Genomic DNA, 16,987 nt, shown 5'->3' on the forward strand with positions numbered 1-16,987 from the left:
TTATTGCACACAAAGGACCATTAACTGACACACGAGTTAAAAAAAGAGCCACACTAATTATAAAAATAAGCTTTGCTCAAGATTGAGTTTAAGACCGAGATCTTGGCAAAAAGGTAAGCAAGTTTTAACTTTGAATTCTTTCCAGTATCAAAAGTGGACACTTTATGCACTTTTCAATCTTTTCAATGTTGACCTATGGAGCAAAACAATAATGCTATTTTACAGGTGAGTATGCCTCTTACAGTTCACGTCTTCGGATTGCAGGGGCAGCAGAGGGCAAGGTTCGAGTAAGCGCAAGCAGCGCACCACCAGCGGCACAGGGCGGCTGGGTGCAGAGGTCAAACACGGCCTCCAATGCAATTTAATGTATAAACAGGCTGCAGGCGATGAAGTGGAGGCTGCATGAGGGAAACCAGCGACAGCAGAGGTCAGTTGAGATGCTGTAGGTCATAGGCACACTGTCGAAAGAGCCCCCCAAGGCCCAGGGGTTACAGGAGCAGGGGTGTCCTTTCATGTCTGATTTTTCACTGAGCCGGTCGTGGTCAGGGGGAGCCTTTGGATTCACACTGCAGGCGTCATTGTGGAGTCCACGAGGGGTCAGCCATGCTGGACCTGGACTCTGGATCGCTGGGAAGCCTTTTCTGGGTTGGTGGGCTGCCTGGAAACAGGCCGCAGGTGTCTGGTGCAGAGTGGTCAAGGATTGTGGATCCTGAGGGCACCAGAGACCTTTTGGTTGATTTCTTGTGGGCCGAGCTGTTGTCCTTGGGATGTTCTGGTCTTCTTCAAATGCAGGCAGTCCTTCCAGGGGTTGTGGAGTTCGTTGAATTCAGGACAGGCCGGCCGACTTTTGAGGACTACAGGCAGGCCAGTAGGTTTGGGACCAAGTTAGTAGGCATCTTCAGTCTTTCGCACTGCGTCGTCTTCACCCTTTTTCTTAGGTCAGCAGGAACATGTTTCAGGGCCTGGGGAAGCCACCTAAATACCACATATAGGGGTGTTTTTAAGGAGGTTACAATGCAGGGCCAGTCGGCACTTTACCTGGGGAGTCTACACTCTCAATTATGCCACCCGCCTGTAGGAAGGGGATAGTCCTAGCCCTGATTGGAGGAGTCCCCGATCTTCGAGATGACAGGGACTGAAAGATACACTTCACCTCAATTTCACCTTAGGGGGTGAAGTTGGCAGAGGTGGGCACACCTCCTATTCTTCCTGGTTTTCCTACCCAAAGTTAGGGTGTAAACTCGGGGCTGCTTCTGCTGCTAACAGCAGAGGCCTGGGGGTCGCTTTGCAAAGGCGGCAGGCCTTTGAACTTTCCCCCTCCAGCACTGTGCTCCTCCTGGTGGAGGAGGTGTCACTCCTTCGCCCAGGATCTGCTTTGTTTCTGGTCTCCGAGAGCGGGGGCTCTCGACCCAGGGATCCAGAAACATGTCAGGTGGTGGCAGAATGCCTACAGCCAGTCACAGACCACACCCCGATTGGTAGGTTTTAGGGGGCACCTCTAAGATGCCCTCTGGGTACATGTTCCAATAAATGTCACACTGGCATCCATGTGGATTTATTGTGAGGAGTAGTTTGGTACCAAATACCCCTGGGTTCAGATAACCCACATGGTGCTGTGGAACTTGAGTTGCCGAGTTTCCAGCCCGTGTACTCTCAATGGCTTCCTTGGCACTTATAATATTGGGAAATAGACCTAAATATTGTACTTGAGGTATGGTGCACCCTGCCTTAGGGCTTGTAAGGCCTGCTAGGAGCGGGGGAGACTTACCTATACCTTAGGCAGTGATGGCTTGACTTTGACTTTGTCGTGTTTTGTTTGTCTGCACAAGGGCATGCATGCTGCAGTGGCAGTCTGCATGGCCTAGTTGAGGGTTTACTAGGGACTTACAGGGGCCTGATGGGCCAATCGTGGAATAGTTTTTAGGGAAGAAGCTCTGGCACAGGGGACCTGGTTGGCATAGGCCCTGTGCACTACAGTCGAATACTTCGTCAAAACCAGGCAAAATGTGGGGGCTGTCTATGTCAAAAGAGGCACCTTTTCACAATTCTGTAATGTGTTTTTACTTTTTGAACCTACTAATTATTGCAAGCATCTCTTCTAGATCCATCGTTACTGAAGGAAAACCCGGTGAAGGTTACGTCTGCGCGGCTGCAGAAGCATATATCTTTTGGTAAGTCCCTCCTGGGATAGCGAGTGCAGGAACGAACGGTTGTCATTCATATCCGCAGGAACGAACGGTCATCATTCATATCCTCTGCATTACCTTGCCCTCTGTTACGTACTGCACAGAAATGTTTAAAAATAAGTCAGCCTGTGCCATTGGCTCAAGATTGTTTCTGTCACCGACCCTCCATGCGTTTTACTTGGTTCCACAGCCTCCTTTGCATAATTACGATTGTGATTTAGTCTCATCTACATAATCGCACGCACAGCATATCAATTGTAGTAGAACCCCGGAGGCTACATTCTTGGTATAAAAGAACCGCACCTTCACTAGTCAGTGAGAGGAGACGCTTCCACACTGACCCACGACGCTGGGATCATGGCACACCGAAGCTTCAACACGCAGTGGTCTGACATCCCTTGCAGGGTGTCTAACTCGAGACCAAGACGGGGTGCTTCGTTCTCTCCCATCAGGTAATGGGGTTGGCTCTTTCCAAAGGGATTCTTGGCTTTACACCCGCCTACATGCTAGGCACACTTAGGTACACTTAGGTAGTGTCCGCATCGTAGGAGTACGCTTGGTTACTGTCGTGTATATACCTGCATATTTTCACTGTTTTAGCAGCATGGTAGAATTCTACCTTCTATTTACTCTGTTGGTGCTTGTAATCTCTTGCGTTCGCTTCTGTCTTTTGATTGTTGCAGCAAAGAAGTTTTATACGAGAATGACGCAGGTTCAATAAATGCTTATTGAAAACATCCCCAATGAAGGGTCAAGGGTTCTCATGTTCGATGGTTGCCAGAAACTATTCGCTCTTTGGTAAGGTTGTGGGGCTTATAGTGGCACTGAGAGCTGGCTGGACGAAAGACTAACATATCCTTTGGAGGTGTCTGGAATCAGTCTGGACACCAATCCCTTCATTTATGTTGTACAACAAACCCGCTGATCTTATATAGATTTATAGGAACTACACAACACCACCCTGCCACTAGGCCGGAGTACTGCCGCGCGTGGAACCCTGCCACTAGGCGAGAGTACCTAGGCCCCAGCTCCCCCTTACTTTGGGCAGATCCTCCGATCAGTCTAAGGCCCTTCCATACCCGGCCGACTTGCCTTGAAGTCGCGTCTCTCTACAATCTTCCTTCTTGCCCTTCTGTCCCTGTGCTTGGCCTTCTGTGCCCGTTGTCTGTGCCCTCTTTGTTGGGCTGTCTAGTCCTTTTGTCTTTTGCACCCATTTTCTGACTGGTCTCTTGTACCCATTTTGCCTTTTGAGCTTTGGTCTTTTTTCTTGTTTTGCCCATTTTTGGTGCCTGCCTTCATGCTTGTTTTCCCCATTTCGCTCTGCTTAATCTTTGTGCCTGTAATTGTGCTCCCCTCTTCCCTCCTCCCTCCCTGCTTTTCCCACTGCTTTCCAACTCTCCCTTGCCCAGCACCATCAGACTTCTCCCCACCTAAGACCTCATTAATGGTGACCGCTGCGCCAAAGGCAAGGCCCTTGGCACCCGGACTGTGCCCCTGCGCCACGGATCCTAGTCCATCCTAATGCTACTGCTACACCTCAGCCAACACTAAAAAAACTGGCACAACCGCTGCCCCAGTGCTGCACTGTATCGCAAAGTAGGTCCTTTCTCATGTGCTCACTGCCGCTTTTCCTGCATCATCCCTCCATGCCACCCTCCAATCAATCATTACATTTGTAAAGCGCACTACTTACCCGTGAGGTCTCAGGGTGCTGGTGAGAGGGGAACGCTGCTACTGCTCGAAAAGCCAGGTCTTGCGGAGTCTTCTGAAGGTCAGCAGGTCTTGGGTCTGCCGTAGGAGAATGGGGAGGGTGTTCCAGGTCTTTGCGGCGAGGTGGGAGAATGATCTTCCGCCAGCGGTTGCTCTTCTGATGCGGGGAACTGTGGCGAGGGCACAGTCTGTGGAATGTAGCTGGCAGGTGATGATCGTTGGAAGGGAAGCGGATCACTGGGGGGACGGATGGTGGCCTCCGGACCTGGGATCAGCGCCGGCCCCTGTCCTGGAACTCAGGAATCTGGGAGTATGGCTTGACCACACGCTAAGCTTTGTGACGCACACGAAGAGAGTGGCGGCCTGCTGTTTTGGAGTATTAAGCGGGCTCAGACCCCTGCTCAGATTTTTTGATGCTCCTACAAGACAGCTGGTCATTCAAGCAATGATTATCTCCCGGCTGGACTACGCTAGTTCACTCCTTTTAGGAGCGAACCAAGCCGAGATTCTTCGTCTACAGCGAGTCCAGAACGCTGCGGCCAGGGCGGTGGTAAGTTTGCCCTTAACCTGCCCCACCTCTAACACTCTACGGTCCCTGCACTGGCTCCCGATAAGCAAGCGAATCCAATTTAAGGCTCTTTGCCTGGTTTTTAAAATTCTTAGAGAGTTGGCACCCGTGATCCTTAACGAACTGATCTCTCCCTACGTTCCCACCCGCTCACTCCGATCCCTTGGACAAGCCTTGGTGGTGGTCCCCCGTTTCAGACTTAGTCGGATGGGGGGTCGCTCCTTCCGCGTGAAAGCTGCAACCCTCTGGAATGCGCTCCCCTTGGAAATCCGCCTCTTGAATGATTTAATATCCTTTCGTAGGGCTTTGAAAACCTTCCTGTTTTAAATTGTTCCCTGTTTTAATGCTTCTGCTTTTTGTTACTGGATCTAGTGTTGTGTTGTGTCTACCTTTCCCTGCGCCAGGACGCTCCTTCGCTGGAGCAGCTGTGCGCATTAAAATGCAAATAACATAACAACATAACAGGTGGGGGGTGTAGAAGCTGAGTCGTCCGTTGAGGTATGCAAGTCCGGTGTTAAGGAGTGACTTGTGTGCGTGGGTGAGGAGCTGGAAGGTTATCCTCTTGTTGACGGGGAGCCAGTGCAGGTCTCTCAGGTGGGGAGTGATGTAGCTGTGGCAAGGGATGTTGAGGATCAGGCATGCAGAGGCGTTCTGGATGCGTTGAAGCCATTTCAGGAGTTTATCCGAGGCCCCTGCGTAGAGGGCGTTTCCATAGTCCAACCTGCTGCTGACGAGGGCCTGGGTGATTGTTCTTCTCGTTTCAGTGGGGATCCACTTGTAGATCTTGCGGAGCATGCGGAGGGTGTTGAAGCATGAAGAAGAGACAGAGTTGACCTCCTTTGTCATGGAGAGGGTGGAGTCGAGGATGAACCCTAGGATGCGTGTGTTGTCGGTGGGTGTTGGAGCTGTTCCCAGTGATGTCGGCCACCAGGAGTCGTCCCAGGCCGAAGGCGTGGGTCCAAGGATGAGGACCTCCGTCTTGTCCGTGTTCAGCTTCAGTCGGCTTTTCCTCATCCATTCAGCGACAGCCTTCATTCCTTCATGGAGGTTGGTTTTGGCGGTGTGGGGGTCCTTGGTGAGGGAAAGGATCAGTTGGGTGTCATCGGCGTAGAAGATGTTGAGGTTGTGTAGTCGGGCGACGTGGGCGAGCGATGCCATGTAGATGTTGAACAGTGTTGGGCTGAGGGATGAGCCCTGGGGCATGCCGCAGATGATCTCGGGGGCTTCAGAGCGGAAGGGGGAGACGGATGCTCTGCGTTCAGCCGGAGAGGAAGGAGGTGGTCCAGTCCAGGGCCTTCTCTTGGATCCTGGCGTCGTGGAGGCGTGTTCGTAGTGTGCGGTGGCAGACTGTGTCGAAGGCGGCTGACAGGTCCAGGAGGATCTTCGTTGTCCAGCAGGGTTCTGATGTCATTGGTGGTGGCGATGAGGGCCGTTTCGGTGCTGTGGTTGCTGCGGAACCCGGACTGGGAAGGGTCCGGGATGGTGTTCTCCTCGAGGTAGCGGGTGAGTTGTTTGTTGACGGTCTTCTCAATGACCTTTGCCAGGAACGCGAGCAGGGAGAAGGGCCAGAAGTTCTTGAGGTCCTTGGGGTCCGCCTTGGGTTTCTTGAGTAAGGTGTTGACCTCGGCGTGCTTCCAGCTCTCCAGGAAGGTTGCTGTCTCGAAGGAGATGTTGATGGCTTTCCGGAGATGGGGTGCGATGGTGGAGCTGGGTTTGTTGAAGATGTGGTGTGGGCAAGGGTCTGACGGAGATCCGGAGCAGATGGTGTTCATGATCTTGATGGTGTCGTCGTCGTTGATGTTGGTTGATGTTGGTTCAGGGGAGCAGGCGGTTGGTGCGGGTGGTGGTCGTGGAGGCCGGTGTCTCCGTGGTAGTCTGTGCTGGTGCGGCGTTGAAGCTGCGATCTTGCGATAGAAGAAGGTGGCAAGCGAGTCGCACAGGTCTTGCGAGGGTCGAATGTCGTTGGTGTTTAAGAGCTCTTTGCTGTTGTGTGCATTGTTGTCTAGGCGATCTTTGAAGGAGGCCATTTTGGCGAATCTGATGAGGTGATGGTGTCTGCGGGTGGCATTCTTGTGGGCTGCGTAGCTGTCTGGTGTCCGTTCACGGACCTAGATCTTCTCTAGCTTTCGGCAGGTTTGCTTGGAGGCCTGGAGGGCTTTGGTGAACCAACTCGCTTTCTTGCTGGTGTGGTTTTTGGAGGGTTTCTTGAGCGGGTGAGGGTGTTGGCACAGTTGTCGATCCACTGCCTGAGGTTTCGTGCGGCGGTATCGGGGTATGTGGGGGCGGCTGGTGGGCTCTGGTCGAGGGTAGTGATTAGCTGGTCTTCGGTGAAATTGTTCCAACAGCGGAGAGACATCTGCTCGGTGTGGTGGTGCTTGGTGGGTTTCTCGGAGGTGAAGTGGATGCAGCGATGGTCGGTCCAGTGGAGTTCGGTGGTGTGGCTGAAGGTGACGTGGGAGCTTGCGGAGAAGATGGGGTCAAGCGTGTTGCCGGCTGAGTGGGTGGGTGTTGTGACGAGTGGTCTCAGTCCGAGGTTGGCGAGATTGTCGATCAGGGTGGTGGAGTTGGTGTCGTTCTTCTCGAGGTGGAAGTTCAGGTCCCGAGGAGGATGTAGTCCGTGGAGGTGAGGGAGTGAGTGCTGACGCAGTCGGTGATGGAATCGCTGAACTGTGGCCGGGGTCCAGGGGATCTGTAGACGAGGGTACCTCTGAGGGTGGTGTTGGGGTCGGTGTCGATCTGGAAGTGCAGGTGTTCGTCGGTTCGTCGGTGTTGTCCGAGACTCTGAGAGTGTTCCTGTGGACGATGGTGATTCCACCTCCTATTCCGTTGATGCGGTCCCTGCAGCTGATCTTGTAGCCATCCGGGATGGCTATGGCGATGTCTGGTGCCAAGGAGGGGTTCATCCAGGTCTCTGTCAGGAAGGCGACGTCTGGGGAGGTTGAGTCAAGTAGGTCCCAGAGTTCAACGGCGTGTTTGCAGGCGGAGCAGGTGTTACAAAGGATGCAGCTGAGGTGGTTGGGTTCTTTCCTGGTCGATGGGTTGTTAGGCCGGATGCTGGTGAAGCTGCAGTTCCGGCAGGAGAAGAGTCCTTGGGTGCACTTCGGGGTGGCCAGGTAGCAGGTGAGTCACATCCGGTGTTGTGCGTGGAGGGTCCTGGGGTCGTAGCTGAGACGGGCGTCTTGGCGTTCGCGGGGGCCAGGGGGTCTGGCGCTGGGCGCGGTCCAGGCGTGGACGGGCTTGGACGGGATTGCCAGCCGCCATATAAGGGAAGGGAGGAGCAGCTGGGAGGCGGGAGCGGGCGGCGAATAGATGGGCGAGGGGGCGGGGCCGCAGGGATGCAGCGGCGGGAGGAGACGGGGACACAGAAGAAAGGGGAACGGGGCACCAAACAGTGGCAAAGGAAGGGGCAACCAAGTAAATGGCACAGAACAATTTAAACACAAGGGGCAATCAAGTATAAGACGGCACAAAAACGGAACAGACTGCACAGCGGGGGGAAGCAGCCTACAACCTCCAGACACCTCCCACCTCATCCCATATTGCCTGCATGCTCCTCAACATCAGATCTCTCTGCAAGCATGCCACCGAGATCTGGGATCTCATCAACACTCACTCCCCGGACATCCTCTTCTTCACAGAGACCTGGCACAGCCAGTCTTCCACCCACGCCATGGCCATGGCCACCCCCCCTTCCACCTGGATTCAAGATCCTGTTGCGAGAAGCTACACATTCGGGATGAGGCCTCACAGTCATCTACAAGGATACAGTCACTTACACCACCTCTTCAGATGAACCAACCGCGCTTAATGAACACCTGCACTCCCTACTACAGATCAGCCACTCCACGACCATCTCCGGTGCCCTCGCTAACGACAGCAGGACCGCACACAACCTTCAGCAGCCCCCTCGACATCAGCATCAACGACTGCCTCCTACTCAGTGACCTCAACATTCCTCTCGATGACCCTAAGGACCACAATACTACTGACCTCATAGAAGGCCTCGACAATATCGGCTTCGCACAGCTTGTGCTCACACCACCGGGCACACACACCACCCAATCTTCACGTCCGCAACAAGATCACTTTGAGCCATCTCTCCCTGCTTACATGAACAGACCGCTCCATGGTACATTCCTACATCTGTGCAGCCCACCAAACCTAAACCGACCACAAAACTCAGCTCAGCATAACAGAAGCAGATTGGACCCATGGCCTCCGATCCAACCAACCCATACTGGCGACCCTCAGAAAGACCTACCCACCTTCGACAACTGGATCACAGAAAGCGTCAACAATGCGGCCCCAATTAGAAATCAGACACACAAGAACTCATGCTCCACCACGCTGGTGCACCAAGGACATCAGACTCTAAACACCACTGCAAGCAGCTGGAAAGAAGATTGAGGACCAGCCAAGACAACACCTCCAGAGACACCTCCAAATCCACCCTCAGAAGGTACAAGGCACAGATCAAAGAAGCCAGCAAAGCCGCCCTCATGATCAGACTCAAAACCTGCTCCAACACCGACAAAGAGCTCTTCAACATCGTCAAGGAATTTACCAACCCGACGGCTGCCACCAACACCATCATCCCCTCGGAAATCCTCTGCGACAACCTTTCGGACTTCTTTCACAACAAGATCTGCAAGATTTAGTCAAACTTCGCACCCCAACCTACCATAGAGGACATCATGATGCAACTCCCACCACCACCATTAACACGCACCTCCTGTCTAAAGCCCCTTCCCCACAGATGACACCATCAAAACCATGCAGCGCAAGCTTCATCGGCCCTCCGAGGGAGACTGTGCCTTCCACAGCACTAGCACTGACTCGAAACTGTAGCAGCTGCAGTTGTAAAGACTTCCTGCGTTTGGTAAGAGAAGTTTAGTGGAGGTCGGTATCTTTATTCGTGCGCAGCCTTGGACTTTAACTGTATTAGATGATACCTGCTGCCAAACAAACCCATGTCAAATTGTAATGTAATGTAACCAGTTTTATATAGCGCATGGTTACCCGGAGGCATCCCCGCACTGCACTAGAATCAGGCTCGAGAGGGAAGAAGGAAGATAGAGGGTCATTTGGGGAAGAGGAAGGTTTTCAGGAGCTTCCGGAAACACAAATGGCAGGGTTCCGCACGCAATTTCAAGGGGAGAGAGTTCCATAGCGAGGCTGAGTTCACAGAGAAGCGGCGGCCTCCTGTGCGTGCTTTCTTGAATCTGGGCACTCTTGCCAGGCACTCATTATCGGAGCGCAGGGGCCTATTTGCCTGGTAGGGCGTAACTAGACTCTTCATAATAGAGGGTCCTTCACCTTGAAGAAGTTAATGGGTAATACATAAAGATTTAAACTTAATCCTTTCACATATGGGGAGCCAGTGGAGCGATTTGAGTGCTGGTTTTGCTGACGTCCTAGCTGAGGTACCCATCAATAGCCTCGCTGCGGCATTTTGAGTCTGTTGTAGTTTATTAATAGTGGCTTCAGGGGCTCCCAGAACAATCGCATTACTAGAATCTAGTCTGGACAAAACCAGTCCTTGTACTGGTAACTTCCTAGAATGCTGCAGGAGGAGAGGAAGGACTTTTTGGGCAGAACGAAGAAGACCAAAGCAGATTCCTGCCGTTTTTTTTGCTTGTGTTTTAAACGAGAGATCCTGCTCCAACCAGACCCCTAAGCTTTTAATTTCTTTTTTTGGGCTGGGAGGATCCCCCAGACAAGCAGGCCAGATGGTGGTGGGTATTGAGGTCACCTTGTGACCAAGTAGCATGATTTCGGTTATCGGTATTTTCATCAAGCATAGACGAAGACTGTCAGGGCATTGATCAAGTTGGGAGAGTGAGATGACCAGTTGGGTGTTGTCTGCATAACTTACAATTTTGATCCCAAACGGGACAACCACATCCTCCAGGGGGGCCATATACACATTAAACAATGTGGGGCTTAAAGACGAGCCTGCGGCACGCTGCACTGGAGGGGGGTCGAGGCAGATCGTGAGTTGCCTTCCCAGACTTGAAAGGTGCGATTAGACGGGTATGATGTTAACCACATCAGGGCGGACCCCCTTACTCCCACCTCAGCCAGGCGCTGGATAAGGATACGGTGATTAACAGTGTCAAAGGCTGCACTCAGATCCAGGAGGATCCCTGCCACTGATCCTCCCGAATCCAAGATGCACCTTGCCTCCTCGATGACAGAGAGGAGGGCCGTATCCGTGCCCTGGCCTGGGCGGAATCCGGTTTGAGAGCTCCGCAGAAGCTCATTAGACTCCAGGAAGTGGGAGAGTTGGTATTTCACCAATCTTTCTGTGATCTTACTAAGTCCTGGGAGTAATGAGATCGGCCTAAAATTTGCCAGCTCCAGTGGGTCGAGACGCGGTTTCTTTAGAAGGTCCTTCACAATGGCCCCTTTCCAACTGGGCGGAACAATGCCCAGGGAAAGAGAGGTGTTAATGAGCTCAGTTGCGGGTATAGCAATGGTAGTGGCAATCTGTTTGAGAAACTTCATAGGGACCAGGTCACTAGGGGAACCGCTTTTAATGACGGCTAGGACTTTCAGAAATTCCTCAACTGAGACTGGGTTGAAAGCATTGAGCTGAGGACCCCAGGACGGGAGCTGGCTAACTGAATTAGCAAGGCTGTCCGATTGGGGCAGGGTAATTAAGATGTTTTTAATTTTTGAGTCGAAATAATTGGCAAGTTCATTGCATTTGGCTTCTGACGTGTCTTGGGACAGCGGGGGGATCCGGGATCTTCATTAATTCTTTGACAATCTGATAGGTTTCTCTGGTAGAGTTAGAGGAATTTTTAATTCTTTCGTCAAAGAATACTGTCTTGGCGTTTCTGAGGGCGACTTTATACTCTCTAATAGCAGCACAGGATGTATCTTTATTTGCATTGTCCCAATCTTTTCTCCAGGTGCCCTCGAGCTTCTTACAGCCTTTCCTTAAGATTCTGAGCTCAGGTGTATACCGGGGAGCAGAGCCTACTCTCCCAGTCTTTTTCCCCAGTCTTTTTTTTTTTTGACAGGACTTGGTCCAGTGAGCTCGTAAGCCAGTTTTTAAAATGAGTGTCTGCTGCCACGGGGTCCGGATCATGGGGAGGAATGGGAAGTTCAAGTGTACGAGTCCAGTTTTTAACAGAGAGCTTGGACCAAGCCCTCTCAAAAGTGCATGCACTGGGGGTTTGTGATATTTTGAACTCGCCCTGCCAGGCGAAGGGGACCAAAAAATGATCTGACCAGGGGAGGGGAAAGGGGGGACTAGCCTGAAATGACCGAATGTTGGTAAAAAGCGGGTCAAGAAGGTGGCCTTTATTATGCGTGGCACCCGTATTCACTAGGTGAAGCTCGTATGATCTAAAATCGAGTCGAAGGTCCGCCGCCACTTTATCTAGGGGTCATTAAAGTGGAGATTGAGGTCCCCTAGAATGGTGAAATTGGGGGTGGAGGATGCCAGGACAGTGACTGTTTCCAGGAGGGAATTAACAAAGTGACTTGAGTTCCCTGGGGGGCGATACACTAAGAGGCCTGTAAAAGAGGTGGTAGAAGATAATTGAAAATAGAAGTGGCAGCTTTTAGACTCCGAAATGTTGCCATCCTTCACTCTACAGACGAAATGATCTTTGTACACTATGGCCAGGCCGCCTCCTTTATCAGAGGGCCTGGTCTGAGAATGGATTAGGAACCCCGGGGGGAGTGCCCGAACAATGTCTGCCTCTGAATTAGCGGTTAACCATGTTTCGGTAAAAAACAAGATGTCTAAGTAGTGGTCCTGTAACATAAAATTGATCTCCAAAGAGTGCTTGGGGAGGGGCCTGCAATTCAATAGGGCCATATGCAAGTGAGTAGGGGCTGGAGGATTAAGATTAGATCCCCATAAAAGTGGGCTGCAAAGATCGCAATGAGAATATGTATCCTCCTGCTTATGCACCTAGTGACAGCGTGTATTCTTGGGGGGTCTCAATAGGAGAAGATCACTCCATGAGTAAATAATAGGCCCGTCAGCAGAAACGGGCATAGGTTCTAGCCCTGAGCCTGGTTGGGCACGAACGGGCACAGACAGGCTTGCCTCTGGCTGCGCCGACGGGAAATGCTGTTCATTTTATAGTGCGAGGGCCCCAAATCGGCCGTAGCACTAGAGCGCTGCCCTGCTCCTCACCCAAGATGGCGCCCGATGTCTGCGCAAGGGGGGGAGAGGACCGTAAGCCTTGCGAGCCATAAATTGGCTCGGGAATGATAGCCGAGGTCCCAAGAGGGGAGAGCAACCAAGAAGGTAAAGTGCAGTCCAATAAGAGGGTAGCAGATGTACAGAGAAAAACTTTGTGTGTTTTAAAATGCGGTGAAATTAAAAATAGCAGGGACACCAAAGCCGACCCTGTGGGAGCGCTGCTTCCTTTCTCCTGCTTGCCTGCCAGCGACCTTTCCGGCCACTTTGCCACCACGCCTCGCGGCTCCCGCTCCGCGGGCGCCGCTCGAAGGCTTGGGACTTTTGCGGGGGACCCAGCCCCGGCTCCAGGACGTGCTTTTGAGCACCAACGAAACCCAAGGGTAATCACAGAGGGACTTTCAGCAGAGAGGCGGGACTGCGAGGACCAGCGTGCCCAGCGGCGCTGATTGGCCGCAGCTGGTCCTCTTCCCGCCCCCTTCACCTGCAAAAACAGCGCAGAGTGAGTGCTGCCTGGGACACCAAAGCCGACCCTGTGGGAGCGCTGCTTCCTTTCTCCTGCTTGCCTGCCAGCGACCTTTCCGGCCACTTTGCCACCACGCCTCGCGGCTCCCGCTCCGCGGGCGCCGCTCGAATGCTTGTGACTTTTGCGGGGGACCCAGCCCCGGCTCCAGGACGTGCTTTTGAGCACCAACGAAACCCAAGGGTAATCACAGAGGGACTTTCAGCAGAGAGACGGGACTGCGAGGACCAGCGTGCCCAGCGGCGCTGATTGGCCGCAGCTGGTCCTCTTCCCGCCCCCTCCACCTGTTTGAAACACTGATAAGCAGTCATCCGAACGCGCAAGCGGGACGCGCACGGGGCAAACACCGGGGCTAAGACCGGGCTAAGACCGGGCTAAGACCGGGCTAAGACCGGGCAAAGAGCGGGCCGTTTGAGGCCGTTCGAGGACTGAGCGGACTGGACTGGCCCACCCTCTTGCGCCCACTGTTCCCTACAATAGAGGACCACATAGTTCAATCTTCGCCCTCCATTCCATATATTACTTGTTGCCTGGCCCTGCCCCTTGCTTAAGATATGTGCACTAGAGTAACCAGGAGTAAGGCCTCTAAAGGTGGTCATTCAATTAGTGGTCCAATGGATGACTTCATTACCCGTACTAACTTCGCCATTGACCAGGAAATATCCAAGCTTCAAACTCGGGTATCTCTTGAGTTCGCAGCGGTTAGAAGATTGTCTGAAGTTATTGCTACCTCTAAAAAATTCTTCTTGGGCCCTATAGCTGCGGCGGTTACCCCAGAGCGCCCTCCCATTCCCCACTGTATAATCTCACAGGCTGAGTTTCACCCGACTCCGCCTCAACTTATCCCTTCTCCACTCCACACCCTACAACCCAACCTCGTGGAAGCGAGTGTACCTGCCACCTCTTCCACTCAGAATGTCATTACTACCCTTCCCCCTCCAGTGGTTTTTAATGCCCCTAGTGCTACCCAACCAAACCGGAAGCCACGCTCTCGTTCCGCTTATTCACGGAAGAAGGCGAAAATCGCGGTGTCACAACACTTGACACTGACGAAAGGCTTAACACCTACCACCAAAGGTGTCCGGCCTCTTGGGAAGCAGCCCCCACCGGAGGGAGTTGGGGCGGGGACAACCATCGAGCAATCATCCGGTACCACCCCAGTAACTGAAGGTTTACAGATAGATGGTTTGGGCAACAACGATAGGGAATTTATAGATCTGGTATGGGAATCCCTTAAAAAGCTTCTTTCTCCTCTAGATCTCAGACTTTCACGAATCGAAAATAACCTACTTGAGATGGAAAAGAGCATTATTGCTCTGGCCACTCTCGGGTTGAGAAGTCTTGAGAATCAGGGCCTCCCTGTAGCTGATGCTATTTCTCCAGCTCCCACAGCACAAGCACCCCAAAGTCTGCCCACTATACCTACCACTGCACGCCCGGTCCCCAAACCGAGGACTGTGACGGTGGACCAAATGTCAACTGTTACAATCCCTAAGGCCCCCAAACGGGCTCCAACCCACTTACCTGCTAACACTAAAACTGGTACAACTTCAAAACCCCAGCCTGGTGAGGCAACTATACCGCCTACCCAGGACTTCCAGGTAAAGAATAATTTTAGAGGGGGCTATATTGACCTTCCCCCGGAAGCCAACGACTTTGTAGTCGTGCTGACGGGAGTTCCACAGATTAGCAGTGGCCAATATGAGAATCACTGGTCCTTGAAAAATAAAATAATGCATTGGCTCAATGTCAATAGACCTATTCCCAATGGCCGCAGAAGTAAAGTTCTGATGGTGCGCAGAACTTCCTGGGTGGGCCCAACTAGGAAAACGAACGCGGGGGATTGTATAGTTGTAACTTTTGACGATCCGCACATGGCTCAGCATATATGCTCGTGGCCCTGCAGTGAAGGGTCCTCTGTCATCCCGAGACCTTTGTCCTTTTTCTATCCCCCACGACCCATGTATAATCAGACGGTCAATTGGTCATTAGTCCATCACCAACCAAGGAGAAATCGCTATAATAACCATCAAGTGGATCCCCTTTTACATTGGAATGGTTTCCCAATCTCAAATAGATTCAGAGGCCTGGAGGAAGTAGATTGACTCCCCAGGCACTCTGGTTCCCACACAGCGGGTAATGCACCATCTTTGCTAGCCCATGGGCGTCCCGACTCCCTTTGTGTAGGTATCGAATCCTTAGTCACTGTCCAACCCTCTGGCTTATTACGAACATCATCTGAGGGGGGTTTGATAGCTAAGAGTAGTGTAGATCTAGCTGAGCTGACTGATTTGGGAGTTTTTAGCCCACAAGGTAGGGATGACCAGTTGGAACCCTCCCACATCCTACCAAAGGCCCCCATACAGGCCACATCATCTGTAGGAACCCAGCCTGAGGGAATTATGGTCCCCACATCCTCCCACAAAATTTCCCAAGATGAGCCCCTAGAAAGGTTACCCTTAGTGGCTGTGCCTATTCCACCTGCATCTACTCACTCTTTCAGCCAACCTACCATAGCTGCACCCCCGTTAAAGATTGTAAGCTGGAACGTGGCAGGGCTAAATCGGAACTTTGATAATCCCGAATGGAATGTGTTTTTAGAGCCATTTGATATTTGTATCCTGCAAGAAACCTGGACCCTGGAACCGAAACATAGAGTAGGATTTACCACCTATTTTGTCCCAGCTCTTCAACAAAGGGGTTCAAAGGGTCGCCCGTCTGGAGGCCTTTTAATATGGGTTAGCATTGCTTTGGGCCTAAAAGTGAGCCATAGGTCCACGCACTCTCCCGACTTGCAGAGGATCTCAATATATTGCCAGGGGGGAAGGATGCTAGAGGTTTTCAACCTATATCTGAGGGGCGCCAGGAGCGGGACACCAAGCCTACCTCAGACAGGTCTTAGCAACGACCTAGCTGCTTGCAAGATCGACTCCTATATTCTCCTTGCAGGCGACTTTAACTGTTGTTTTGAACCCTTGGCAAAAGAAGATATTTTGGATTCCTTTGAAGAAGATGCAAGAAGGGGTATCCCGACCCTGTCCCTTGACCCGATCCCCAAATGGACACAAAGTGCGATAGACATCAATGCACTCTGTTTGGAGCATAATCTGAGATCAGTGAATGGGCGTTCAAAATCGGACCTTATGGGTGCTCACACTTATAACAGACTGGGCCACACCTCCAGAATCGATTTTGTCATCTTGAATTATAATCTCTGGCCCTTTCACCTAGATATGGAGGTTGTAGCATCTTGCGATAGTGATCATAACCCTCTTTGCTTAACCCTCTCTCCCCTTTGCAAACTAAGAAGCACGACAAGCAAGTCCATATCTGGAAGTCATCCCATGAAATTGTTCCGTCCAATTGTGGCAGGCGTTTGAAGTGGGCAAAAGTTAAAGCAGATGAGGCAAGGTTGGCGCAAGCCGGGTCCATCTTGTCTGTGGTGGAGCCACGGCTTGACGCTTTAAGCCCATCCAGTACAAAAGTCTTATCACTTTTCTTAGAGACCATAGTTGCACTGAGTAAACTGTTTATTATTCAATACACTAAGCCCAGGGTGGGTTCCAAAAGTGACTCCAATGCTAGAGACAAATGGTATCCTCCTAAATGTCGTATTGCTAAGGGGGAGCTTATTGCTGCGGTAAAGAGTAGGGACCAGGTCGCTATTAGTTCTGCAAGGAAATCCTACAAAAAAATAGTGGCTGAGGCAAAGGAGGCTCATGATTATCACTTCTGGTGCGTTCTAACCGAAGCTAGTAGCATGAAGGATTCTAAAGGGTTCTGGGATCTCCTAAGAACTAGGGATAAGCCCATTGACCAGCAAATAACCTGTAATA

The 16,987-nt window shown here is 52.0% G+C and overlaps 1 protein-coding gene across 1 annotated transcript in view; it reads left to right on the forward strand.

Moving 5' to 3' along the window:
• The window catches only part of LOC147725803 (uncharacterized), a 443,482-nt gene that overhangs the window by 172,080 nt on the left and 254,415 nt on the right, over positions 1-16,987 (forward strand). The window contains exon 5 of the mRNA XM_086959980.1: positions 2,103-2,171. Within this exon, the coding sequence (XP_086816106.1) occupies positions 2,103-2,171 (69 nt within the window). The remainder of the gene's footprint in view (positions 1-2,102; positions 2,172-16,987) is intronic.

This window comes from Lissotriton vulgaris, chromosome 3_1, assembly GCF_964263255.1.
Source record: "Lissotriton vulgaris chromosome 3_1, aLisVul1.2, whole genome shotgun sequence".
Lineage (NCBI taxonomy): Eukaryota > Metazoa > Chordata > Amphibia > Caudata > Salamandridae > Lissotriton > Lissotriton vulgaris.